At 54.6% G+C, this 25,848-nt stretch overlaps 2 protein-coding genes and 1 non-coding gene across 16 annotated transcripts in view; all 3 read right to left on the bottom strand.

Moving 5' to 3' along the window:
- Positions 1-2,804: 2,804 nt before the first annotated feature.
- On the bottom strand, positions 2,805-12,040 carry RCC1 (regulator of chromosome condensation 1). Of its 4 annotated transcripts, none has more exons than XM_075173570.1 (11): positions 11,972-12,040; positions 9,027-9,088; positions 7,958-8,168; positions 7,658-7,845; positions 7,200-7,379; positions 7,018-7,114; positions 6,364-6,486; positions 5,995-6,150; positions 5,514-5,633; positions 4,923-5,075; positions 2,805-4,313 (listed from the first exon to the last, which is right to left on the bottom strand). In XM_075173570.1, the coding sequence occupies exons 3-11, from the start codon at positions 8,028-8,030 to the stop codon at positions 4,138-4,140; spliced, it is 1,266 nt and encodes a 421-aa protein (XP_075029671.1). In that variant the 5' UTR covers positions 8,031-8,168; positions 9,027-9,088; positions 11,972-12,040; the 3' UTR covers positions 2,805-4,137. The 4 variants fall into 4 exon arrangements, with proteins under 4 accessions (XP_075029671.1, XP_075029672.1, XP_075029674.1 ...); XM_075173571.1 differs by having other exon boundaries at positions 7,958-8,042; XM_075173573.1 differs by lacking the exons at positions 9,027-9,088; positions 11,972-12,040 and adding an exon at positions 8,740-8,779 and having other exon boundaries at positions 7,958-8,089.
- The window catches only part of PHACTR4 (phosphatase and actin regulator 4), a 91,264-nt gene continuing 76,931 nt past the window's right edge, over positions 11,516-25,848 (bottom strand). For 8 of the 11 annotated variants that reach the window (XM_075173557.1, XM_075173561.1, XM_075173567.1 and 5 more), the window contains 14 exons: positions 25,384-25,548; positions 24,894-25,253; positions 20,889-21,480; positions 19,955-20,178; positions 19,345-19,495; positions 18,669-18,724; positions 17,720-17,781; positions 16,759-16,896; positions 15,996-16,072; positions 13,474-15,374; positions 13,184-13,232; positions 12,690-12,732; positions 11,972-12,034; positions 11,516-11,673 (listed from right to left, as the gene is read on the bottom strand). In XM_075173557.1, the coding sequence (XP_075029658.1) occupies positions 15,359-15,374; positions 15,996-16,072; positions 16,759-16,896; positions 17,720-17,781; positions 18,669-18,724; positions 19,345-19,495; positions 19,955-20,178; positions 20,889-21,480; positions 24,894-25,253; positions 25,384-25,548 (1,841 nt within the window). In that variant the 3' untranslated portion in view covers positions 11,516-11,673; positions 11,972-12,034; positions 12,690-12,732; positions 13,184-13,232; positions 13,474-15,358. Of the gene's footprint in view, positions 11,810-11,971; positions 12,035-12,689; positions 12,733-13,183; positions 13,233-13,473; positions 15,375-15,995; positions 16,073-16,758; positions 16,897-17,719; positions 17,782-18,668; positions 18,725-19,344; positions 19,496-19,690; positions 19,800-19,954; positions 20,179-20,888; positions 21,481-24,893; positions 25,254-25,383; positions 25,549-25,848 lie in introns of those variants that run through there. The other 3 variants (XM_075173558.1, XM_075173559.1, XM_075173560.1) reach the window with 3 other exon arrangements.
- On the bottom strand, positions 12,862-13,066 carry LOC142093058 (small nucleolar RNA SNORA73 family). Its single transcript, XR_012677287.1, has one exon. It is a non-coding gene; the product is annotated as a small nucleolar RNA SNORA73 family (small nucleolar RNA).

Here is a 25,848-nt window from a genome sequence, read left to right as displayed (position 1 = left end):
TGCAAAAACCTGCCCATGCTAAGGCGATGGGGAGCAACTGGGAGCACTGGGATGGGGGCTCCTGGCTCGCACTGCAGGGAAATTTGGGGAGGAGGCGGAGGTTGGGCAGGAGGAGCCGACCCCTCCGTAAGGGTGTCCCTGCCACGGGGTCGGTGTCACCCAGAAGGGACAAACCAGCCCTCGGCCGAGACGCTGGGCGTTTGCTCTCGGAGGTTATCGACCGCGCTCGGGAAGCGGAGCCCGGCCACCGCGAGAGGCTCCCGGTTCACCGGCGGCCGAGGCGACGGGGCAGGAGGCGTTCGGCAGCCGAGGAAACAAGTTAAAACCCACTTGGCAGAAGGGAGGAGGAATCCTCTCCATCCGCCCGGCCTTTCGCCCGGTGCTGCGCCCCGAGGGGGACACCCCGGTTCAGAGGGACGGGAGCTTCTTGGTGCCACCAGAGCAACCGGGCCAGGCTCCCTGGGGAAAAGCCTCCCCAGGTACCAGCTTGGCCCTTTGCACCGGCTTTTCTTGGTTCAGTTTTGCATCACGAAACTCTTTCCCATCCAACGGTGGGATTGAGAAGGAGGAATCGGGAAGAGCTGCCCCGAGCTGATGGCGAGAGATGCTGGGAGCGGAGCTGGACCCACCGGGGACGCCAGCCCCAGGGACCGGCAGCCGAAGGGGTGACGAGGAGGGGAGAGCCGAACCCAGCCAGCCCCGGGTTTGCAGCAGGGAGGTTGCAAAGCAGAACACTTGGTTGCTGGGACGTGGTGGGGTCCCTCGGATCCCTCCCCGGCTGCTCTGCGCGTCCCCTTCCCCTCCATGCTGCCAGCAACACCTCAGGGGGCTCCAGCCCCTACTAGGGCGAGTTTTGTCCTCCCTAAAATCATTTTCCACAGGGTTTTGAACAGGACATCACCTCTACAGGGTCCTTACCCAATCTGGGAGACATTCACACCATCCAGGAATTGCACCGAAACAGATTCCTCAAACTCCCCGGACCCTGGCAATTTAATCCATCTGCATCCAAGCCCAACCCCAACACAGCCGGGGCCGGAGCTGCCTCCTTCCACCCGGGCGCTGTGGAGTGAGAAGCCGCTCTTCGAACCCGAGCGGCCACCGTGGCTTGCCAGCATCGCCCCGATGCCGGAGGAGTCCCATCTCCCTTTATTAATTCTCTCTGCATTTCTTAGCTATAAACAGGTCAGCGAGGTTCAAAGCAAAGCATGTGAAGACGCATGAAAAGCAGTGGCCGAAGCGGGACTTTGCAGAGCCCGGCACAGCCGCCTGCGTCACGGCGGCATCGATGGGCTTGGAAAAAAGGGTGGCAAAGCAAATCAGGGTGGGGTGGGTTTTTTCCCCCAGAAGGGATGTAAAAATACCAGTGCTGGTTTTGGAAACAAGACATTAACATTGAACTTGTCGCTGGGAATCAGGCCCAAGACAACGAGCAATTTCCCCAGCACGTTCATCCCTCCCCTTTGACGGAGGAGCACCAAATGGAGGGTGATGGTCCCCAGGGAGCAGCCACGATATTTGTCAGCACTTGCCCGTGGCTCAGCCCACACTGGTGGTGAATTGTGGGCTCCATCCTTGGCGATAAAACACTCTCCACGGGCCCACATCCCAACTTCACGCTTCCATGGAAAAAAAAAAACCTGAGCCCTTTGCAAGCCCGGCACCGCGATCACCAAACACAAACCCGGTCGTTAGTGGGGGGGGGAGATGGGTGCCCACAGCACCCCCAGCCTCGTGCTGGACCCCCACCCGCTCTACGCTGAGGCCGTCCCTAACCGCAAAGTCAAAGCTCGTCCTTCCCCAGCCCAAAAGACGTGGGAGCAGCGGAGCCAAGAAGCCGCCAGCAGCCCGAGCTGCTCCCGGTACCCACCACCCACCCACCCAAAGCCCATCCCCGGCCAGAGGCTCATTAAGGAACCTGCTCCTTTCCCAAATTAATTAAGAGTGAACAGACACCAGGGGCTCTGCTCACACCAGGAGGCGGAAATTTGCTCGGTCGGTGCCAGTCTCTGCGCCGGAGCACACACACACACGCGTCCGGCTCAGCTCCAGCTCCGACAGAGCCGCCGGGAGCATCCCGGGGCAGGGACATGCCCAGCCGCCTTCCAGCCGTGCCGGTGGGCTCGGCCGTGTCTCTGGAGGCCCAAATATGCCAGGAATAGGGGTCCCACGGGGTCAGGGAGGGTCCCACGGGGTCAGGGAGGGTCCCACGGGGTCAGGGAGGGTCCCACGGGGTCAGGGAGGGTCCCACGGGGACCATCCCTTTCCCTGCCCCACTTCCCACAGTCCAGCGGTCCCCAGCACCTCCTCCTGCTGCCATCCCGCGGCCGTGTCCCACAACTGCACACGCGTACGGCACCGGACAAGGCTGTGGCCAGGCTGGGACCAGGGCAGCACCCAAAGGTGGCCCCGCACCCCTACAAAGCAGGCACCTATCTCAACCTGTCCCCAAGTGCCACGGCCACCGAGGACTGGCCCCACGCTGCGGCGGCCACAGCGGCCCCTTGCCCAGGGGTGGCAGGAGGCCAAGGTGTCCTCAGCCTGTCCCCATCTCCCCGCCGAGCACCGGCCAAAGGGTGCTGGGCCTCTGCTCAGCCCTGGGCTCCCCGGGGCCACCTCCGTGCAGATGCCAAAGCGCAGGCGGCAGCACGGGGACAGGAACGCGGCAGGGTTTATGGAGAGAGGTGGCAGGAGGGGACACGAGCGGCCCGTCCTGGCCCTACCACCCTCAGATATCAGCCCAGAGCGGGCCCGTGCCCACGGGAGGGCTGCCCACCCCTCCAAACCACGGGAAACCCCCAAGGTTTATCAAAACTCTGTTTATTCCAAATGTTAAAAGATTACAGTTTTTTTTCCTCTCTTCCTCAATTAATCAACCAAAATACTTTACATTTTCTTTTAAAAAAATTCAACCTATTCTGAACCATTGTACAAGTCCCAGCCCGCCGCCCCGCACACACACCCCGCTTCCCCCTATTGCTATAACTTAACGTATAAAATTTAAATCTTCGCAGACCCCCTTCTCAGTCCAGGTACCTGGGAGGCAGCACGGAAAGAGAAGATGGGGCAGGCCGGGCGCAGGGAGCGAGACCAGTTGGACCGAGACCGGAGGCGATGGGGAGGAGGGAGTCCCGTTGTTTCGAGTGATTTGATGCATAGCTTGGGTTTTGGTTCCGTCTTCTCAGCGAGGCCCTAACGGCAAAGGAAGCTCCTTCCTCAGCAAAAGGAAGAGAGAAAATTAAAATAACAGAGTCCCCACCTGTGGGATGGATTTTGTTGGGTTTCCAAAGGCAATGGGAAAGAGCAGGAGTGGCTGGGATGGCAGAAAGCAGCGCTGGAGGCGGCCGCTCCAGGCAGGAGGGAGCGGGGGAACCTGCTCCCGGCCTCGCTGCCTGGGGGATTTTGGCTCAGACCCAAAAGCGGTGACGGGTGGGAGGCAGGAGCCCCCCTTTTCCAGCAGCCACAGCTCTGTGCGCAGCGCGGGCCGGGCACCGTCCAGCAACATTCCCCCTTGCAGGCTCCCAGCCGCCCGGCAGCAGCTCCCCGCCGCAGCCGCAGGCGTTGGGCGTGAGAGGAGAGAGCTCCCCGGGAGCGATCCTGCCAGACTGAGATCTCACCCGGAACGAGCCCAGAGGGGTTTGGTGGGTGGCAGCGGACAAATCCAAGGCAGAGAGGTAAAAGATGTTTAGGTTAAGTGGATGGGGGGAGCACCCAAAGACTGTGGGAACACAGGGACCTCAGAAAGTCCGATGCCCAAACCCTTTTGTGAAGAATAAGGCCCTCAGCTTTGCCAGGCCAGGAAATATTAAAAAACAAAACAAACGAGAAGTGGAAAACCCATCCAACCACAGCACTGAGATCAGTTTAGGACCAAGCCAACCCCGGGGAGCTGACAGAGCACCAGGCACCACGGGAAGACAGACACACGCTGGCAGGGAGAAATCACAAGCATTCCTGAAGAGCCCTGCTCCAGCCATGCAGACGCTGCCGGGGTCCGGCTCCGGGAGCCTCCTGCCCTCCCCACCGCCGTCGGCGGGAGACCAGAGCTGGAAACCGGTCGCCCAACCCGAGTGGAAGGTGGGGGTGTGTGCGCGGGTCCCGCGATCCCGCTGGGCTCGGCTGCACGGCGTCGCTTCATCAACTCTGCTCCTTGTCCTTGACCAGCAGCACAGTGTGTTGGCCGCCGCTGGAGATGGCCAGGACCGTGCGGTTTTCCAGCTGCTTGCCTGTCATCTCCACGGGGCTCCAGACATCGTCCTCCTCCCCTGTGCCCAGCTGGTAGTTGGTGCCCATACCCCAGGCAAACGCACGTCCTGCAACAGAGGTGACGCAAGTTTTGGCTTCCAGGTGGCCGCAGGTGGAGGTGACAAGCAGCCAAACCCAAGGGGACTTCACACCTGGGCAGGGGGCTTAGTGATGGGTGCCAGAGAGGCAGGCAGGAGGAAGAGGAGCAGCGCTGGCAACTCCAAGAAGCATTTCATCCCCCAGCCAAGGCAGTGTTTTGCCACCGGGGAGCAAAGCAAATCCATCAGCCCGCTACAAACCCTCCTTCCCACAGCCGTGGGCTGCAGATGCTGCGCAGAAGCATGCACAGCACCAGAGCACGGAGGTCTCGCAGCAGCGAAGTTCAGGGTGCGGAGAAGGGACCGGCAGGCCAACAACCCCCTCCTGGTCAACACCCTGTTACGAACCTTGCTGCCAAGGGCCCACAAAAATATTTGAGCAGCTGCTGGGTGCTCGGCGGGGGTTGCATCAGTGCCAGGACCTGGCTCCGGTCCTGACCCAGCCAGCAGCATGCGATGAAGCTGTGCAGGGCCGGCCAGATCCAGGGGGGCCGGGCAGAGCACCAGGACAGACAGACGAGGGGGTGGGAGGGTACATAGGGTGGCGTTTCTGAGCCCGCGGAGGCCCCCGGCACTCACCGTCACTGCTGACGGCGTAGCCGACCGATGCGCCGCACGCGACGGAAGAGATGCTGGGGAGCTCCGGGATGACCGTGGGCGTGCTCTTCTCCTCCGCCCCTGCCCCGAGGCCCAGCCGGCCGTACTCGGCCCTGCCCAGGCTGTAGGCTTTACCTGGGACATGACAGACACACAGGAGAGGTGACTCGAGGGGGGACAGAAGCCTGCAGCTGGCCATAGCCAGATCCTCTCCCCCCAGTCTGACTCCTGGAGGAGCATCACTCCTCCCTACCCCCCCCCAGATCCCAACCAGGAGGTGCAGGGTGGGATAGCGACTCTTGAGCTCCCCAAAAATCCATAGGGCGGGCGGGTGCCTGGACAGACTGTTGAGCCTGTGAGAGCAGAGTTCACAAGTGACTCCGCGTTCCTGACACCCTCCCTGCCCTTTGCTGCAAATTGATGCCACCCTCGTTGCCTTGAACACCAAGGACTCGGAGCGCTCCAGCACGTCACCCTCACCCCAACACCTCTCCAGCCAGGACAAGGGCCATGGGAGTCCCCCCCGGTCCTGCTTTGTGCGACTCCCAGCCCACCCATCACGCTGGCACTCACCCTCCGAGTCGACGCACACCGTGTGGTGCTGCCCACCGGAGAACCCGACCCAGGATTTGGTGGAGTTCTTGAAGCACGTCAGGTTCTGCGGGGAGAAGCAGGGCTCGGTGCCCTGGGTCCCTGCGGGGTGGGACGCATAAACCCAGGCAGATCAGGACCACAGGCACGGACAGCCCAGGCCAGGCACCGGCACTGAGCCACCCACCCTGGGGCTCATCCCACCAGGGACTAATACAGCCCTCCAAGGCCCAAAATCAAATTTCTGCTCAAACCCACTGGCTGCAGTGCCTGGGACCTAAGCCCAGAGCTATGCAGTGTGACCCCCCACCCCAATTTCCAGCTCTGGTGTGGCCGGTGGGTGCTTGGGGTTCGGGATCTGGGGCACCCAGCAGCGTCCCCCCACCAGGCCAGCATGGGACCGGGAAGTCCACAGCCAGACCAAAGCGGGCAGGAGATCTGGAGGGACATAAGCAAAGCTCACCCAGCTGGTGGTAGTTGGAGAGGCCGAATCCATAGATGTGTCCCTCCTGCGTGACGGCGAAGGTGAAGTAAGCCCCGCAAAAGGCGTCCTGGAAGCGCATTTTGCCTCTGTTGCCTTTGCCTCTGACAGGGACGCGCTGGGGGACCAGCAGGCGCTCTGGGGGCAGGAGACAAGGCGTCATACGAGGTCTAGTGATTTACACCCTTTTCATCCCCCCTTAGATCCAGCTCACTGAATCCAAGCAACCGATTTACACACAAGCCCTTGAGCAGCACGGGAAGAAACTGGGTCTCTTTGCTCCTCTGCAAAGCGCAGAGCTGGGGCCGAAGGACACAGCACCGCGCTCCTCCGAGCACCAAAGCAACTCACGCAGCCCTTTCCTTCCTCCTCGGTTGGCAAAGAGCGCCGGCACTCTCCCCAGCTGGCCCTGCTCGCCGCAGCCGCATGTGAAGAGGTCACCGTCCACCGTCAGCATCACTAAGTGGTCGTTCCCTGGGAGGAGATGGGGGAGATGAGTGAAGCAGGAGTCATGTCCAGGAACCCAGCAAGACCCAGGGGCTGAGATCCCACGTGGAAACCCCAGCTGTCCCAGCTTTCTAGAATTCAGGGGGGATAGCTTGATGCCAGCTTCTGGCATAGCTTAAAAACACCAGGATCTCCCTCTTCCTGATGCCAGTTCCCCATCTGAAACTCCAGAGAAGTTTCTCTGGGAAGGTTTAGGGGAACAGGTCCCCCGCAATCTCACCTGGGCCCTGGACAAGTTCCCCAGCTGCTCTGCTCAGCTTCCTCAAGTCTAGAAGAGGGCGAGCGCTTTGACGCAGTTAAGGCACTCTTGTAAGGCATTTTACATCAGATTGGGTCAAATATTAACAATATCGTTGGGGCTAGAAGAGACACAAGGTCTGTTCTCTCAAGAGCCAGAGGAGAGCAAAAGGACAGGGACCTTCTGGACCTTCGCCTCCTCCTGAGGGTTGCAACAACCTCCTGCACCAGCCTGACCCGCGCGCACCCCGGGACCCTCACCTGAGACAATTTTAATGACGGGTGCGCTGAGCTGGAGCAGCACAGGAACGGAGCTCGTCTTCATGGGCTCCAGCAAGCCGATCACCCCGTTGTTATCCTGGGTGGAGAGACAGACGCGGGGACATGAGTCACAGAAACAGCAACCACCAGCAGAGCTTCCAGCGTCCGAGAAATCAACATACCCGGAAAGAGCCCCAGACAAAAACCCTGCCGTCCTCCGTCAGCGCGGCTGTGTGACTGTCCCCCGCAGAGACCTGCACCACCTTTTCCTGCAGCTCCACCAGCCCCGGCGTGGTCTCCGACCCTTCTGCCGAGGTGTCGCGCCCGAGGGCGCCTTCATCGTTGCAGCCAAAGGTGTAGATCTGCAGATAGAGAGCGAGATGGTCAGGATGGGACCCGGAGTGGCAACAGGTTGAGTGTGAAGCCAGGGGACAGACACCCACCAGGCTGAATTATCCCTTTGACCCCCTAAAATTTTGTGGTCCATGGCATGGAGACCACGTTCATTCCCGGAGCTGGAGCAAACTAGAGCAGGGTCCAATTCAGACCCCCTGCTCCAGGACCCGTCCCAGAGCTTGCGGGGAAGCGCAGCTCAGCTTCCCCCCACCCCTGGGTGCTGCCCCCTCCACGCTGCACTCACTTTTCCCGTCTGGCTGAGGCACACCGTGTGCATCCCTCCGGCTTCCACCTGCACCATCATCTCCGGCAGCGGCACCAGGGCTGGCTTCTTCCTCTCCATCACGTCCTCCCCCAGGCCCAGCTGGCCAACATCCCCCTGCCCCAGCGTCAGCACCAGGCCAGGCTGCGTCCGGTGGGACAGATGGCAGACTGCGGGGCAGAAGGGAGATAAATAACGTATATAATGTACGGGAGGAACAACCCTTCCATTAAAGTTGGTCCTTGGGAATGGGGAAGGAAAACTCCCAGGGATTTTTCTTACCTTTAATCCTCTTCCTTCCAGGAGACTCTTCTTCTGGCACCGGGCTCTTCTTCGCAGTGCGTTTCCCTGGCATAGTGCTTCAGATCTAAACACCAAAGACCCCCCTGTCAGGGGGTCACCCACGGGGCTTTGCTGGAGAGTCACAAGGTGCCTATCAGCTGTTTGGGGTCTTTTTCTCCCTCCCCCCGCTTTAAAATCACCGTGGATTCTCCTGAAAGACCGGTGACTGGATTTGAGCACCGATCTCCATTCCCAGTTTGGAAAAATATAGGGGTTTTCTTGCGTGTTTTACCCACTCTCACGCAGACGTGAATCCCCTCCACCCTTCGGGTCAAGGCAGCCCGGGGGAAAAACGCCAGGCAAGGCAAGGGAGGGCTCCAGCCCCCCGCCTGCCCTCCCTGCCTCCACCAAGGCAGAGGCCCACGTATTCCGCCCCCCCCCGGGGGGGGAAGCCGGAGGAAGGAGCACCCTGCGAGCTTCCCCCCACCTCCACGGACCGAGCCGTGCCGCCACGCGGCGTGTCCCGGCCCCACGAGCCGCGTGGGCCGGGCTCATCGCCCCCCCCCCCCCCCCGCCCCTTCCCGCCGTTTGAATTCCCCGCGCCGCCCCCCGCCCCACGTGGGGCCGCGCAGGCCCACGGCCCGGCCCGGCCTTTTCTCCCGCCGGCTGCCGCTTGCCCTGGCGGCTGGACGTACCGAGAGCGGGCCGGGGCCCGCCGGGACCCCCCCGGGACCGCCCCCCCTCCCCGCCCGCCGCCCCACGGGGCCGCGCCGCGTTCCCACCTCCGCTCCGCCGCCGGCCGGCCCGCTGCCGCGCTCCCTCAGCGCGCATGCGCGGGAGGGGGCAGCGCCGGACGCTCGGCGGGGCACAGCGCCCTCTGCCGGCCGGCGGCTCCGCCGCGGCAGCGCAGGCAGCGCAGGCAGCGCAGGCAGCGCAGGCAGCGCAGGCAGCGCAGGCAGCGCAGGCCCCCGGGGAGCCGCTGCGGCCCGGCGCAGGCTTCCGCAGGGACTCCCTCCCCGTCAGGGCGTGCCTCGGTTACCGTGTAAACAGCTTTGTCCTGGCGTCCTACCTCTAAAAAGCCGCGATTCCTACAGTCTGCGCAGCTAGGGGTTCAGCGGTAAGGGGATCGATCTGCAGCAAAAAAATCAGGTATTTAACACAAGGAGAGGCTAATTGGATGATGATAATGAAGCAAGACAAAGAGTATTAACAAAATCCGGCAGGTCCACACTCTGAGGTCTGGTAGTCAGGACCATAGCTAAGATGCCATCTAACAGAGGGTGTTCTTGAGCTATTTGATGGAAAATATGAACTTTCTAACTTATTTACGCCCTATTTGATCTGTTTGGATTGGTTTGTATGAAGGCAACAAGCGATGCCAGGAGGTAGTCTGAAGTCCGTCGGTTCTGGGTAGTTAACTGAGAGAGGCAGCTGATTTCAGACTGAGTTTTTCAAAGCACCTACAGTAGCGTTTTGAACCATTTCAAGCGTAGCAGAGATGTTTGAGATGGCCTTCTCCAGCTCAGGAATGGCTAATTGTGGAAATAACGATTGCATGAGTTGATGAAAAGTCGTTGACCTTTCTACCAGGGGATGAAAAGCATCTTGTTTGCAACGCGAAAGGGCTTCAGCAGAGGTTCCTTGAACCACCGCGACGCTGGCAGAAAGAGCCAAAACCCACTGCTGGGTTTTGAAGAGCAATGGAGTTTTATTAAGCACCTTTGCCTCAATTGGACTGTTCGAAAGGGTCAAATGTTGTTCGGACAGCAGGATTCCCAGCTGCGGTCAGTACTCAACCATTCCTTTGTCAATTGTAATGTGTGGAATTGGGACTCATCAATTTATAGTATTTTTGGCAGTTTGTGCCAAATGTTCCAAGTAAGGTTCCAGAATTCTGTTCATTTGAAAACTGTCATTCATCATCACAGATTCATCCTTACAACTGGACTCCTTAGAGTCCAGTTGTTGGAGTTTTGGAACTTTTTGATCCTCATAATTATTACAATACAATTAAGATAAAGCTGAAAGCTTTATCTATTTGGCTTCCTGTGGGGGGGTTGCAGATTGTTTATGGGTTTGTGGTCCCCCATCCTCATCTTTCTTACAGACTGCTCCACCTTTCCATCACCCCACTGCTTTAAGTGGAAAGTCCACTTTTATTCTTGAAGCGGGAACCAGACCGAATTTCTTGTGGTAATGGCAAGACAGCAAACCAACTGTCCATGCCTGCAATGGTAGCGAGTCCTGCCTCTTACCTGAGAGGGCTAGTCTTTCCTAGTCCACTGATCAGTTCTACCCCAGCTAATAGGTAAATCCATCCCTCGGATGTTCTAGACCAAAGGCCTACATGATCTGTTTGGCATTTAATTGCCCTTTTTTAACAGAAATCAGTTCCCAATTGTGTACTTGGCATTACTTCAGCCAACAGACCAGCCTTGCCTACTACTTTGTTTATACACAGATCCCATTCCCGGTGCGCCCACGCCGCTCCTGCAGCCAGCGGCCCAAGGGATCAGAAAACCTTCCAGGAGGGGCACAACCCCGGCACGTTCATCAGTTCCTGCAGAACTCTTCTGACGAGCCGATACCTCCATTACCTGAGCCTTTCCCTTTGGGTTCCAGGTGAGGCAAGGGCAGGACACCCAGCCAACTGCTGGAGGGTAGCGGCAGGGAACTGTTTGTGTTTTAACTCTTTATTTAAGCACAACCTCTGCAGAAGCTGCTGCCATCGGCATTGTTCCCCTTTTGCGATGAGCGGACTCCTCATTCGCCCACAGCAGACCTGGGCTACACACTTCATTAACCGTTCTGGGTTTAGCCCTTAACGGCCGATAGAAAAAACCACACTAAAGGTATCGCCTAGTCCTAATCCAGCCCCAACAGCTAATAACATGGATTTTAAGTGGGTTTCTGCACCTTTCACCATCACACTCCAGAGAAGACACATGAATAGCACACAGAAATCCCACTTGTGACTCCAAGTGAGAGGCACCAACAGGAGCATCCAGGATTTCTTTCATATTCCAGGACTAACCAAGTGATCACTCACAAAAAAATGCACACCAAGCAAAAAAAGTTTATTTAGTTTTCTACTGCAGCTGAATATGTTTACAATCAATCAATACTTTAAGGCCCCCGGAATGTCCTCGCCACGCATTGGGTTGAATCACATCTTCCCCGGCAGCTGGCATCAAGGGCGGCCCCACTGATGGGTGGGATTGTTGGTCCACCAAGCCAGCTGCGGCACGTCCGAGTCCACACGGAGTATGTGGCTTCTTTTCTTATTCCTGTCCGAGTCCACACGGAGTATGTGGCTTCTTTTCTTATTCCTTTCTTACACCCCAGGCTCCCACCCTTTGGGAGCACCCCAAAGGTAGCTCCTTCCTGGTGGGCCAGGCCATCCAGAGCCCTGCCCTTAAACTTTGGGGCACCTTTCAGGTGCGTACATGCCAATTCCACCACAGTCCCATTCTCACCCACACAGGCTCAGCCCCAGACCCTGCTTCATTGTACCACAAAATTCAGCAGCTACATAACCCACCACGCCACCAGGGACACTCCGATAGACACCATTTAACGGGCAGTCCCCAGCATGAAACACGTGCCACCACATGCAGGTATCTTCTGCTTCCAGCCCCTTCTGATCTCGGTGGCTGTACCCTGATTGCACATACTGCGCGAACTGAACCTTAGCCGCCACCTCTATTTAGCACGGCCTGTTACAACAGGACAAGGGGGAATGGTTTTAAGCTAAAAGAGGGTCGATTTAGACTAGATATAAGGAAATTTTTTACGATGAGCGTGGCGAGACACTGGCACAGGTTGCCCAGAGAGGTGGTCGATGCCCCATCCCTAGAAACGTTCAAGGTCAGGTTGGATGGGGCTCTGAGCAACCTGATCTGGTTGAAGATGTCCCTACCCACGGCAGGGGGGTTGGACTAGATGACCTTTAAAGGCTCCTTCCAATCCGAACTATTCTATAATTATTCAGGCTGGTACTCTCAATATACTTACCCTCTCCCACTAGACACATGGATTCTTTTCTGTTAGCATCTCATCACAATCAATCACCAGTGTCTGCAACAATTTAGAAAAAAAATAATTAAGAAAGCTTACTACTTGGCAAGAAGCACATTAGACACATGATGCTCAGCTGAAGTCCAGCCACACATTCCCTTAAGTCCCAACCACCACGTGTGACATGTGCCTACCACGCGCCTTCCCCCAGTACAATCCCAGTGCTCCACACCCACGCTAATGTTACGTTCTTCACAGGGGGTAAAAAAGTCTGCTAGGACTGATTAACACGAAAGAATGGGTGATTACAGGGGTCTAAGCCAAGGCCTTCATGACTTTCCACTAAGTTTGTTTCTGCTCTTTCCCCAATTCCTGTATCGCACAAGGCAGGCCTCAAGCTAACCAAACAAATATCGCTCACCTCCACTTCACCAAGGATTGTTTTCCCCCTTTTTAAAAAGATTCAGGCATCAGCCTCTGTCCCCTATCCATCCAAAGTCCAACAAAATCTTATAAGCTAGGGAATGCCTAAGCTAGGCATTGTTGTTAAACAACGCCTATGAAATCTGCATTGGTATTCAATTACTTTAAGCCGATCCAATTCAGTTTCCATAAGCCACTTAGAAATAGCTCAAGCTTATTTTAACTATAAACTATTAAGAGAACCATATAACTACGCACAGCCAACAATACTACATTATTAGTGCAGTATTACCTTCCATATCAGTGATCCACTCACTTCAAACTTGTCAAGTTTACTGGAAATAGTAAAAAGGTATTTTAAGTAACTGCTCAAGTTTCTCCTTTTCCCTTCGCCCCCCCCCAGCCGTGCAGACCACACGTGTCTCCCCATGCCCCCCCCCCCCCGAAGCCATTTTGAGTGGAAGAGCTGTTTCCTGCATGGTTTATCTCCTCTGTCACCGCCCGAGGGCTCAGAGAAGCAGTAGGAATATGCAGGCTGCAGACTCGAGGCCCGGCTTGTTCTCCAACGTCGTGGAAAGGGACTGTACGTCACGGGCCCGAAGGCCTACGCTCCCATGCGCCACACGGACAGAGCCGAGAGAGAGCGACTTCTCCGGGTATCCACGTTGGATTGATGTTTTAAAGCACCGCGGCCACCTTCATCCCCAAACCCACACGCGTCCCCGCTTTCCCCGGCTCCCCGAGTTACACACGACTCACAGACATGACCCCACGGCCGATACTCACCTCGGGAAGGAGCTGGACGAGGCCGGGCCGGGGCAGGCGTCAGCACAGCCTTAGGGAAAAGAAAAACCAGGTGAGGAGCGGCCGAGGACAGTGCGGCCCCAGGGTGTCCCCTCAGCAGCGCCGAGCACCCAGCGAAGGCCGCTCACGGCCTCTTATTGGCACGGAAACAGGGACGCAGTGTCCCTACAGCTGGCCGCAGGCAGCGTGGCCGTAGGGACCCCACGCCACAGCGCAGGGAAGCGGGGAAGGGGAAGGCCGCGGCCCCGCCGCCGGGGTCGGACCAGACCTACCTACCGCCACGGCTCGTCGCGAAGAAAAAGGACCAGCGGCTCCCGCGTCGCGGTATTTATAGAACGGCAGGGGGCGGGGCTAGAGTGCGCATGCGCATCAGCTCCGCGCAAGGGGCGGGATAAGCGGCGCGTGCGCAGTGAGAGGGCGTGGGCGAGGAACTGGCCCATGCGCGGGGGCGGGGAGGCGGCGGTTGGCGCATGCGCGGAGGGAAGGCGGGAAAGGCGGCCGCCTGCGGTGAGGCGCGGCCATGGCGGAGCCGGCCGCAGCCGCTCCTGGCCCTGCCGTTGCCTCCCGTGAGGTGCTGACCCTCAACTGGAGCCGCGCACCGCAGCAGTCCTTCTTCCCCTGACCAAAAACCACAACCACAAAAGCAGTTTAAAAAAAAAAATCCTAAAATACTTTTATTCAATAATTAAAATCTGTTGATGAGGAGACTGATATACAATGCAATGATTTAGTCTACAGGCGTACTGTACAGGGGGAAGCTGTGAGGGAAGATCCCCCCACCATCTCCCGCGGGCAGGGCCACGGCCACGGGGCGAAGGCAGCCCGGGGTGAGGGCCCCGTCCCGGGTGTTGGCACAGCGCGGAGGCACAGGCAGCACAGCCAGGCCCACCCCGAGCAACAAAGGAGACGGGTTTGTGAACAAGGCAAGTCCTTTTCTCCATTCGCGCACCCTCCTCGTCCTGCGATACTCCCTTCTTCACGTTAAGTGGCATCTCACACATGGGTTAGGTTTTGTGCATGATACAGCAGTGGCCAATACCAGATTTTTTTTTTTTTTTTAAAAAAAAAAACACCCACATTCAGGAAGAACCAATATGAGATCATTCTCAGAAGAGAAAGGATATCTTTTTAAGGTCACTTTTTAAAACCTCTTGTTCCCCTCCCTTCCACCCACACAGTGAAATTATCAAGTTTCCAGTAGGTTTAGCTGTAAAAATAAGAAAAGGCAAGTTTCACCCTGATTTGGGAGAGTAAAAAATATCTGAGAGGAAGCCACAATATAAAGAATTGACTACTCTCACTGCTTCCCCAAATTAAAAAGTTTTAAAAAGGCAACAGTCATTTCCTGGTTCTGTAATTTGTTAAACAAGCCTAGATATCTCAAGACAAGATCTGTTAACATCACAGCAAGTGTGAGAGAGAGTGGGGAGGGAATGTTTTACACATTTAAGTTGTGGTTTTTCTTTTTTTTTTTCTTTTTTTTTTTTTTTTAACAAAAAGATGCAGCATATGTTAATATCTATACAATTCCCTTCCAGGACAACAAACCGTTGGTCAGTAGTGATTCAGGACATTAAGGACATGACGGAGACGCAAGCAAAACCAAAAAATGATGAGTCACATGTCAGTTCTCTGCCAGGTCAGCATCTGTGCGGGGTTCTCTGTACACAGCTAATATACACACGTGCTTCTTAGCACATCCTCTCTCCGTTCCTCAGCTTTCCAACACTAGAGCTGCCTTTTCCCCCCCCCGCGCCTCTCGGTAAGGAGGAGGAAACGAAGGAGTTGCACCCCAAAAGGAGTATGTACAGCTGAGAACTGGGCCTGTCTGGGCTGAGAAAGGGAGCTGGGGAACGAACCGCTCATTCACATGTGCATGGTCTCCTGGCAGGGATGCTGGCGCCGGAGCAGAGGCGTATTGCTGAGCTGCGCGAGGTATAGTGTTCAGTTCCAGCCTGATGGCACTCGAGACGTGTTTGTTCCAGTGAAATGCTACATTCAGACAGGATTCCCCTTTCTCTGGCCGAAAGCCCTTTTCTGGATATGTTTTGAAGGCAAATCTTGGAAGAGCCGAGGTTCCACCCTCGCTGTATTGCCTAGGAGAGGGACGCAGAGAACTTCCAGTCCTCTCGGGTCTCTTGCTCCCTTCTTGGAAGATTATGGTCGATGGTACCTAAAAGCCAAGTGAAAAATCCAAGTGTCATCCTTGGAATTCAGGTTAAATGGTTACCGAGGCACTACAGATGGCCAAAAAGAGTAAACTGAATTATCTCTGAACTCTCAGCCCTCAGTGAAGCTGTTAACATCAAACGATTTCACCTCTGCACCTCTTGTGCTCTGCCAACACCCATCTTAGCCACACAGAGCAACTGTTGGGGGGGGGGGGGGGGGGGGGGGGGAGAATCACTTGGACCGTGATCCACATGTTACTTCATAGATAATATCTGAGCTAACTACCAAGGTGTTCTGTGGCTGTGGCTCCTGCTGCACATGTCTCTAGCCCCAGAAAAGCACACTCCAGCTGCAAGGTCACACTGGTTTCAGATACACCTCAAACCAGCCACTGGTGACTTTGAGTTTCCAAGATCGAAGCCGCAGTTTAAGGAAAAACAACCCACTTCATGTCTGCTACTCCTCCAGTCACCCAACACCACCAAGGCAGAAAGGGACATTAAATCTCCAACTGCTGTACAAGTCATTTTTCTAAGGTTTTAACGTTTTGCCTCTCAGCACTAACCCTGCAGCACAGCTCTCCTAACAAGACTGAAACTCTGAGCAATGTGTTCTCACTCACCTCGTGAACTGCTTGCTGTCCTCGTGGACTTCCATTTCACAGCTCTTAAACTCATTCAGCTCCTTCCGGATGGCAGCCTACACAAAAAGTGAGATTTTTTTTTTTTTTATCTCCTGCTAAAGCATATATTATCCTCTCTCCCACCTCAGGTGAGCTCAGACCTGGCAAGAAGGTGCTGCACCTCCAACCCCTGCTCAGGGCTGATCTGTACCATCTTTCAGTGGTGAAGAGTTAAGAGCAGTTTTGATACGCAGGGTGTTTTGTCCCACAGCTCCTTTGGTAAAGGAAGGAGCTCAGACTGCAGCAGCCACCCCAGCTTTCGCAGCCCATTCACACCAGGCTACGTTTAATCCGCCCCACCTCCTCCCCACCGAGGGCTGGGCAGTCCCAAGTGGCCGGGGAAGACAAGAACAGATTGCTTCCCTGCCAGCTTCTTGCCTAGGCCTGCCTCAGCCTGCAAGGAACTGCACTCCTCTGACCAACGCCCTGCACCTCGCGTCCTCTTATATCACGCAGAAGCTGAGGCGGAGGCCACGCCGGCGTGCAGACCGTGCCCACTTGGGCTCCACGTCACCGTGGAGGGGACAGCAAGCAGGGCTGGGTACAGCACCCGTGGGTGAAGGGACACTGGTGGTGCTTGGTGGGGTGGCGGAGGGAAAGATGCAGAGGTGAAGCAAAAGGAACAGAGCAAATCTCCTTGGCTCACGCCCTTTTGCGTGGGACGTCCCGGTCTAGCTCCTGGGGACAGGGCACTCCCTGTTACCTTGTCAGCTGGTGTTAGCTTTGTCCACGGCTTATCCGCTCGCCGGTCATAGTCTTGAGCATCTGTTACTTCCACATATTCGTTAAACCTCAGGATCTTCCTGGCCTGCAGCTCTGCCACTGTAGGCCTTTGGCTAAGCTGAACACCAGCAAGAACAAAGGAAGTTAGTTTGTGCCCTGTCCACAAAAGCATTTCAGGACTAAGCGTTCTAAGCAAAACTAAAACCAGTTCCCTCACTGGGCCTGAACCACAGATACTACTAGGTCCTGCTCGCAGCCTGCAAGGGGATAGGCAAACCCTCTTACAGACAGCGTCGTCTCGTTTGGATCACGAGAACAGGCTAGGGCAGAACCAAGGCCACACATTGCCAAGGAGAAGGAAGACACTGAGGGGTTTGGGAACAGCCATTACGAGGGTGAGCCCTGCGTGACACCCTTAAACCAAGCAAGCCCGTTCCCCGCTTCAGCAATGGCACCACTCGCATTTCATACCCACAGGCCCTTGGGAAGTTATTCCCAGCCATGAGTAACAACCACAAGTAACTCGAACGTAATAGTAAAAGCAGCTGTTGCTCTACTCAGCTTCTCCCACACTGCTGTTACTTTAGAAATGGATTTTGGGGCACCTGGTGTGAAAGTCGTGGCCACTGAAGTACTGTGTTAGAACAGCCAGGCCAGCACCAGGAAGCCTTTCAAGTGCCAGGTGCCAAATTTAGTTCTCATCTAGCTTGTTACGCTTGATGCCAGCTCAGATCTATCACTGACAAACGTGGCCGCGGTGCCAACGGCTCACCGTTGGTGACAGTCCACGTTCCAAAGTCACTGCAGTCAGAGGGCACTGGGGACACTTACACAATAGCCCCGTGACTTCACCCACAGCAAGGGACCTACGATGTGCTCATAGCCACCACCATCCCGACAGCTCTGCCAGATGGCGATCACAGCACGGAGGCCAGCAGTACCTTTCTGGTGAGCCTGCGTTTGATCTCTCGCTTCTCAGCTTGACGGTCAGCTTCATTTTTCGCTGCCAAGGGAAAAAATAAATTTTTCCTGTAAGCATCACAGGCTTTGAAAAGTGCTTTCTGGACTTGAACAAAGGAAAGTATCGAGCTATATCGGATTATCTACATATCTGAAAGCTCACTGTGGCACGTCTGCACTTATTACAGGCAGAGAGCGCAGTCCAGCTCAATACCCTTACTCACCAAGCACCCCCTGACTGACAGTGGCAATATGGGCCTTTACGCAGCACGAATGAGTCATTCTCTCCAGCCCCGTGTATGTTAAAGATTAATGGCCATATTGTCAAAATACATCCAAGCCACTTTGCAGATTGCTCCTCCTCAAAGCTATCATACTAATAGCTTAAAGAGAACAACAGCACAGATAAATATTTTAAATGGAAACTTCCTGAACTGACATTTCCCTTTCCTCAAGATGTTTATTTAAAACTTTTGCGGAGCAAGGTACAGCCAAGAGAAACACCACTGACTGAGCAACGAACTGCTGCTTTTTGGATCATGCGATACAACGCTGTAATGTCTGGACCACAAATAAAAGTCCAGCCCAAACAAAAACACCTTTAACAGACCCTGCTGTGTAACACCAGAGTTTTAACCAGTTCGCATACTTTTCCCTGAGGTGTCAGGCAGGGGACAGGTAGCCTTTCTATAACATGATGCTTTGAACTGTATTGCTTGGTACCACCACTAAGGTCTCACTTTATCCAGAGCCAGTTTCTGACAGTAACGAAGTACTGGGAAAAATTAGTTGAACTGCTTTACTACAGCACTATAACCAAAACACAGTCCTCCACCACTACATTTCAAGCAGATTCTAGGTACGCCCGGACTAAGATGTTAAAGGCAAACTTATTTTATTACTTAGGACCACTAGAGAAGCATTACTCACGTTGAAGTATGTTCCTCTGCTCCAGTTCTTCTGCTGTTGGTCTCTGACTCAGTCGCCTAAAGAAAAGCATGACAAGTGCGTAATGTTTTATCTGGTCATTCATCAGTAGGGGATGAAGAATACAACTGCTTGGTTTCAGTGCACTGGAAAGCCTCCTCGACACCCTCCATTCACCAGTGGAGACCTCTGCTGCCCTGTTTTGCACTCTCCTCCACTCAAACAGCCGTTCACCCACAGGCACAGGTTTGGAAAGCGCTACGGCCTCTCAAAAGCTCAGAGGCAACTTTACAGGGAACTCAAGGAGATGGCAGAGCCCGGACTATCAACAGCCTCAGCTTAATCACCACCTAATGCATCAGCGCTCAGCCTGCGTCTGTCCACGTCTTTATACACCATCCATATTTCACAGCAGTAACATTTCTGTAGTCCTTGAGATTTTCCCCTCCCAGTCCTTTTAACATCTGGAAACAGGGGCCTGTCAGGGGACATTGCTCAACTCCGGAAGGAACTTCCAACTTTTATAACCAAGGGGGAAAAGCAACACTTAGCCTCCCAGCCCTGATCCAGCAGTAGTGCCCAACCACCCATCATATCCCAGGCAACAGCTTTGTCCAATCCCACCCCTCACACGCTGTGCCAACGGCTCAGACGTATCACCCTCCTCCATTCTTCGTACCTGATCAGCGTTGTCCCAATCTGGTGCCGAATTTCGTTCCACTCCTCCTTGCTTTTCCGAGGGAAGACAACCTTCTCCTCCTGCGGCATGGTTGCGTTCCCCAGCTTTATAGCTAGCGTGTCTTTCCTCTTCACTTTGTTAGCCAGCGTGCCTGTGGGGAGGAAGAGCAACGGGACGCGACTGAAGACTGCAGTGCCTGAGCACAACGATACGAGCCACGTGCCCCTGGCAGTTGCGCTCCCCCTGAAGCTTGCTTTCAAAGCTCTGCACTACAGCTCCAGAGCTAACCAGAGCTAGTCACACTACAGCAGCCGCCAGCACTTCTGCGTGATGCCCGCATGCTCACCTAATGCTATCCCACCTGAAGGGGCAGGACAGCACAAGCTGTTGCAGGAGCCATCTGCAACTGGAGCGGTGCATCTCAGCAGATGAGCATACAGGTTTGGCTGCAGAGCCTTTGAAAAAGTGAGGAAGAGGACATGTGGTACATCATGAAACCAAGAACCAGCTGCTTTGAAGCACTGTTTGAACTAGCTCTTTGATCCAAATCTCAATACAGCCAGGCACGAGTTCAGCAGAGAAAAAGCCAACTGCAATGTCAAAGCCTTACTGTTATGGCTTTCATCTTCTTCCTCATCCTCGTCATCTTTGTACAGGATGGGCCCCTCCGAGTCAGAGTCGCTCATCCCTTCATCTCCTTCCTGCTCCTCCGGCAGGACCTGGGGTACCAGTTTTGGGATGACCGTGACAGATGGCACATCTCCAATATACACACGAGGGCCCGAATTCTGCTCCTCTTCCTGGTCATCTTCTTCCTCTTCCTCATCGTCTGGACTAACGAGAAGCACACTATTACATCTCTTAACACATGCCACGGGCTGGGGAATACCCCCAAGATCAACACCTTGTTAGCTCTCCTCAGCACGTAGAAGGCAGGTCTGGGGGCAGCCCAGGAACCAGAGATGCAAGAGCCGCCCCCACAATCCTGCACCGTTCCCTCTCTCCAAAGCAGAGGGAGCTCTGGCAGAGGAAATGCCAGAGGCAGATTCTTTGCAGAACCAAACAGCCCTCTCACCCCCCTGCTTTGGGACTTGCAGGTTCAACTCTGTTATAATACAAGACAGTCCTTTTCCCACTTCTGTTTTGCAAAATGAAAGGCTAAGGAAGGCCACAAATGGATGAAATCCAGGACCTTGTTTTGTCTTGGTGCAATTAAAGACAGGCCAGGCCTGGATTCCTGGCATCAGCCTGTGTTTGTAGTCTGGAACCCATTTCCCTTTGTAAGCAATAAAATCCCAGAACCAGAGTTAATTTCATGGGCAAGATGCACTGGTCCCCTAAAAGGCTGAAACACAGATTCAGCCAACAGGCAAAATGGTTTCTAGGCTGTTGCAAAAAACCAGCAAAGGAGCCAGCCCTGCCCAGAGCCCTCCTCACCATCACAGCCTCGCAGAAGTAGGGAGTACGACACCAACACGTCAGAGCCCAGCGTGACCCACACCACTGCTAGGCGTTCACTGCACACGTGTACAGCAGGTACTCACACTTTCAGCATCTCGATGGTGACAGGCAGGGACCTCGTCCTGCCCAGGGTGCCATTGTCTTCTCCAAAGCCATCGTTCTCGAAGAGCAGCGAGTGAGCCCTGTGAGACCCCTCGGCAGGTGGGGTGACAGGCAGAGGACTGGCCAGCGCCTGCTGGATACGGATGTGCAATGGGATTTGGGGCAGGCGAGGCAGCATGTGAGATTCACCAAACCCTTGCTCTGCCATCCTCTTCGACACTTCCAAGGACCTGAAGTCTTCAGGAGGAGGAGGAGGAGGAATCGTCGTCTCTTTGGGTAGATCCAAGGAGCGCGGAGGATCCAGGACAGGGGTGGAGGCAGGCAAGGGCATGCGCGGAGGCTCAGGGGGTATGTGGGTGGGCAGCGGCGGCGAAGGCGAGGGTGGCGGGTAAGCAGAGCTCATGTGCATCGGTATCAGTGCGGGGCGGTTAGCTGTCACTGTCCTGTCGTTCGGGGGCTTGGAAGTGATAGCTGCCTCTGACGTGTTGTTAGGCAGGAGGCCTCTCTTCGGTGGGAGAGGAGGGGAAGGCTTGGACAAGCCTGTACCACTGTTCATTGCTTGAGAAAGTTCAGCTGAAAATAAAACGCACAAAAGCCACTATATTTAACAGGGCATTTTACAGATATCCTTCACCAGTGTGGAATAAGCATGGCAAAGCACTCGGAGCCTTGGACCAAGCAATCTCTGCTGCTTTTCTGCTAGAACACGGTGCCAGAAATAACCAGGTTGCAAGCCTGTAGTTTGTCCTTCCTGAAGCAAAGGTAAGTCTTGGGAGAGCAGCCAGAAACAAGCAGGCTGGGAGAGGTCTGTGCATCCTGCTGCTTTGGAGAGAGAGAAACAGCACCAGCCCTCAAGTGACAGCAGATGGAGCTCACCCAGATCAGCCCGCGCCCTCAGCCAAGGAATGCAGGTATGTAGGGCATTTTATGGCTATATTTACAGCATCGGTTTGCAAAGGAATCTGAGACATCCAGGACACCCCAGACTACAGTTGTGTTAATGGTTCCCTTGCACATTAAAAAACTTTTTGGGAAGTCTCACTCAAAGGCAAAAGTCAGAACTGCAAGCAGCAATGTGCTCTCCCCCTTTCCGTTCCATTCACGTGCCAGACCCAGCCCAAGAACACCTTGCTGCCAGCAGCTCCTGCCTGTTTGAGGATGAGGTTCTGCTCCACTCCCTTTGCACCCTGTTCCTTAAGTCCCATATAAGCTTCTCTGCAACTACAAAATAACTAGCAAAACTTCCAAAAATATTTAAGAGCCTTGAGTCTACATAGAGTTTGTCTGCTGTGTGAGAGAGAGGGAGAAATGGAGACTGTGTCATATCATGGAAAATGCCTGCAGCAGGTAATCTCAGGTTCCTAGAACACCCTTTGGTTCCTAGGGAAGAAGTTGCACCAGTGAAGACTGTTCTTGCTTTAAAAGTTTGTAGCCTTTAACATTCATACATCGATGGCTTCTTGGGCTTGGAAAGGTTTTGGCCACCTGCTTGAAGAGGATCAGACTCACTGCACATTTCACCTGGATCGGGTGGTGGTCACACAGCAGTGGCCCCAGCACGGAGCTGGGAGGAATCCGCAGTACCAGACACCACAAGAGGGTGCTGCAAGTAGGGGGGTGTTTCACCGAGATAAGGCTGCATAACTGCAGAGAGGTGGGCACATTTTTGGGATGTTTAGCATTTTCAGACTTTCCCCTTGTAGATTAAGGTCCAGATTGCGCAAAACACCGAGTGCCCTCAGCTCCCATCAGCTTCAGCCCAGAGGGATTTCAGTATCTCCTCAGTAGTGCTGGAAGCCTGGCAGGACCAGGCTCGAATCACCTTTGGGCAATCAAAGACAGATTTTGAAAGGGACCAAGTAGCTGGCAGAAGGGAGAGGAGACAGAAAAGGGCTGGGCACCACTCAAAGCATCCTCCCGAGCCAGCCCGTCTCCCTGCAGTGTGATAAACCCAGTGCAACGACTGGCACCACCTCTTGCGACGTGCCACTGCGGCCAGATCTGGTGCTCTAGCCCAGGCTACAGAAACTGTGGCTCCTGAAACCTGTCAGCGGCACCAACACCAGGGCTGCCGCCAAGCTCCCGGCCAGCAGGACACCACCATTTGCCCTGCTTGCTTTTTCAAGCTGATGCTGATTAAATTCCCATTCCCCAAAAGCAAGTGTTTCCTGAGCCTTATTTTCAGCTACTGCATCAGACACACCAGAACTGCTCAGAGAACGAACATAAGGGAACATCTTCAGGAGGGAACAAAGGGGCGATCTGCACATTAACAGTCCTCCACTGCCTTAGGTTATAATAGCAGCACAAAAGCACACACATGCCCGAGTCAGAGCATGCATCAAAGACCTGCGGAGAGCTCATGAAGCTAATTCCACTGCTGCTTTTATCCACAGCAACAAAACAAGGCTCGCACGGCAATGACTGCACGCAGGCCGCAGTTACAGCTCCATCATGCTGGATGCACAGCCCTGCAGAGAGCTGCAAAGCCTCTTTCTGCATCTGCATTCTCATCCAGGAGACAAAAGAGGGGCTGGCTGCTCTCCTCTCCTCCACACCCCTGCAGCCGCAGGTGCACTGAGCCCAGCCCTGTATTGTTGGGGAGAGAGGCAGGCTGGGTCTGAACATATGTTTGATAGACTGCTGTCTCCAGCCACATTTTTTGTTCCACAAGTACCTCCTGCAATTAGCGCTGGGGCATTTCAAATACCATCTGTGATGTGTGCAAGCAGCTTAAAGAAAACAAGAAAGTATTTCATCAAGTGCTCCAGTACGGTCAGACTAATCAAGCTGGTCTGGCATACAGGAGCGTTTAACATCGTATCAAGGTTGCTTGCAAAACCTGTTAGAGCAAGGAGAAGCCCCAAGCAGAACAGAGCGATGCAGTGACCCAGGCTACTTCAGATGGTAACTTGCACACGATCTAAGCTTCTACCACTGCCTCCCAAACCACACCTGGGTAACGCCTCCAGTTTCTGTGATAATAGTGCAGACCTGCCTGATTGATCTTCCCGGGAACCCCTCTCCTGATCTGTACTAGCCTCTGCTAATGCAGTCCAAAGATTAGCAGGTGGTCTGTGAAATGTGAACAGGCTGGCCGTCGACTGGATGGGAGTTGTCCCATCTACTCCAGCAGTGATGCACCTTTAAGGCCTCTAAAATGCCTAAAGAAAGCAGGGACTCATTCAGCTTTAAGAAACTGTCCCCAGATCTTCTGCTTAGAAAAGTTACAGAGATAAAGACATTTAATTCTTTAAGTGGGAAGATTCAGCTCAAATTACAGTTGAGCTGATTTATCCATGGGACAAGACTTAAGGACGAGACTAAAATGGCAATACCCTAGCGTGGAGAAGCTGCCTGAGTATAACCAGGGAAGTCTGAATTACCCCTGCCAGCTCCTGGCCTCTCTGCACTAAGTGGAAACGACATGGCCCAGCGGTGAGAGCCATAACAGACATTGTTTGGTGTGATGTGGATTTTTTTGGTTTTGCTTTTTGCAAAGGCCAGCTAAAAGCATCAATTCTCACTGACCATAGTCTCGCAAAGCAAAAATCTCATACACCATCCACCAATCCCAGCTGTCCACAGCTGAATCCCAGGTCTCAGTGAAGCATCAACATCCAAAGACACTCTCTTACAGTTGACAGAAATGCCTTCCCCTCTCCTTGCACCACCCCCACTCCTGCCAAAAGCAGGCAGGGATTCCCTCCTGCAGGTAGCTGTTGGAAACACGCACGTCTGACAGATTGGATGGCTCACGGCAGAAGACTCCAGTAATTACATTGTTCTCAGCACACATGTGTCCTGGCTAAACACTGGCAGATCTTCTGAGTCCAAACTGGACTGTATTCAGGAAAGATGGTCAGACATTCATGATACGTTTGCTACATCATACTAAAAATCTTCCCTTATGAAGGGAAGAGACTCTCAAAGCAAGGGCTCCAGAACATCCCAGGGTACAAAAAACAGCTAACGGAGGCACTTACCTATTACTGAGTTGCTATTTCTGTTGACAGGTTTGGGAGGAGGGACGGGAGGCTGTTTGGCAGGAGCTGTGCTGGTTGTACTCGTGGGAGCAGTAGTGTTGGCACTGGCAAGAGTAGGGGGCAGAGTCCTGGGGGCTGGGGAAGGGGCAGCTGTGGAATTGAGTGTCTTTGCCGCAACAGGGGCTGTGGTGGAGGGTGCAGTTTTTGCAGTGCTGCTGGCAGGCGTTGGATCCTTCGCCTGTGCTTCGTTTGCCTCCTGGGAAGTGGAGGGAGGTCTTTTTGGGGGAAGGAGAGGCTGTCTGGGAACATATGGCTCCTGAGGTGGTTCCAGTTCAGGCCCAGAGTGGCTGCTGGATGAGCCTGCAGAGTGAGAGAGCTCGGTTTAAGAGACTGGAGGGCCCAGAGCGGGGCGGGAATAATCAGATAGGAATTCAAAACTGGTCCTGGGAGAATCTGAAGCAACCGATTTTGTACACATCTGGTTTCTTACCCTGCCTTTTCTTTGGTTCCTCAGCTGGAACAGGCTTCCTAAGGCTGGATGGCTTTGTGGCCTCTTCCTCCTGGCTGGCCAGGTTACAAACCCCAGGACCACCGATTGGGACTGTGTGGCCATTCTTCAGCGCGGGTGGGTTCAGCTTATCTGGTTCTTCACCATCTGCAAGGGGACGGGAGGGGAGAGAAGCAAACAGAAAACACTCAGAAAGCACGAGACGGAGGAGACATGGCTGAGCTGACTGAACTGCCATCGATCCGCACCAACTTCTCTCTGGCTTCTGAAACAGCTGGTCTTCAGTCTACCTTCTGCAGGGGAGAGCACAGCAACACCGACTAGCCGAAGCTGAGAGCCCTTGATTGCATTATCAGCAAGCAAAACAGTACAGCACTGTATCCCATCAAGAATTTTTCTTCTTCAGCAGCCTCTTAATCTACCACCTTGTTTAGAAAGAATGCTATT

Source organism: Calonectris borealis, chromosome 25 (assembly GCF_964195595.1).
Source record: "Calonectris borealis chromosome 25, bCalBor7.hap1.2, whole genome shotgun sequence".
Taxonomy (NCBI): Eukaryota; Metazoa; Chordata; class Aves; order Procellariiformes; family Procellariidae; genus Calonectris; species Calonectris borealis.
Note: the sequence above shows the minus strand (reverse complement) of the source record. Positions and strands in the feature narration are given on the sequence as shown.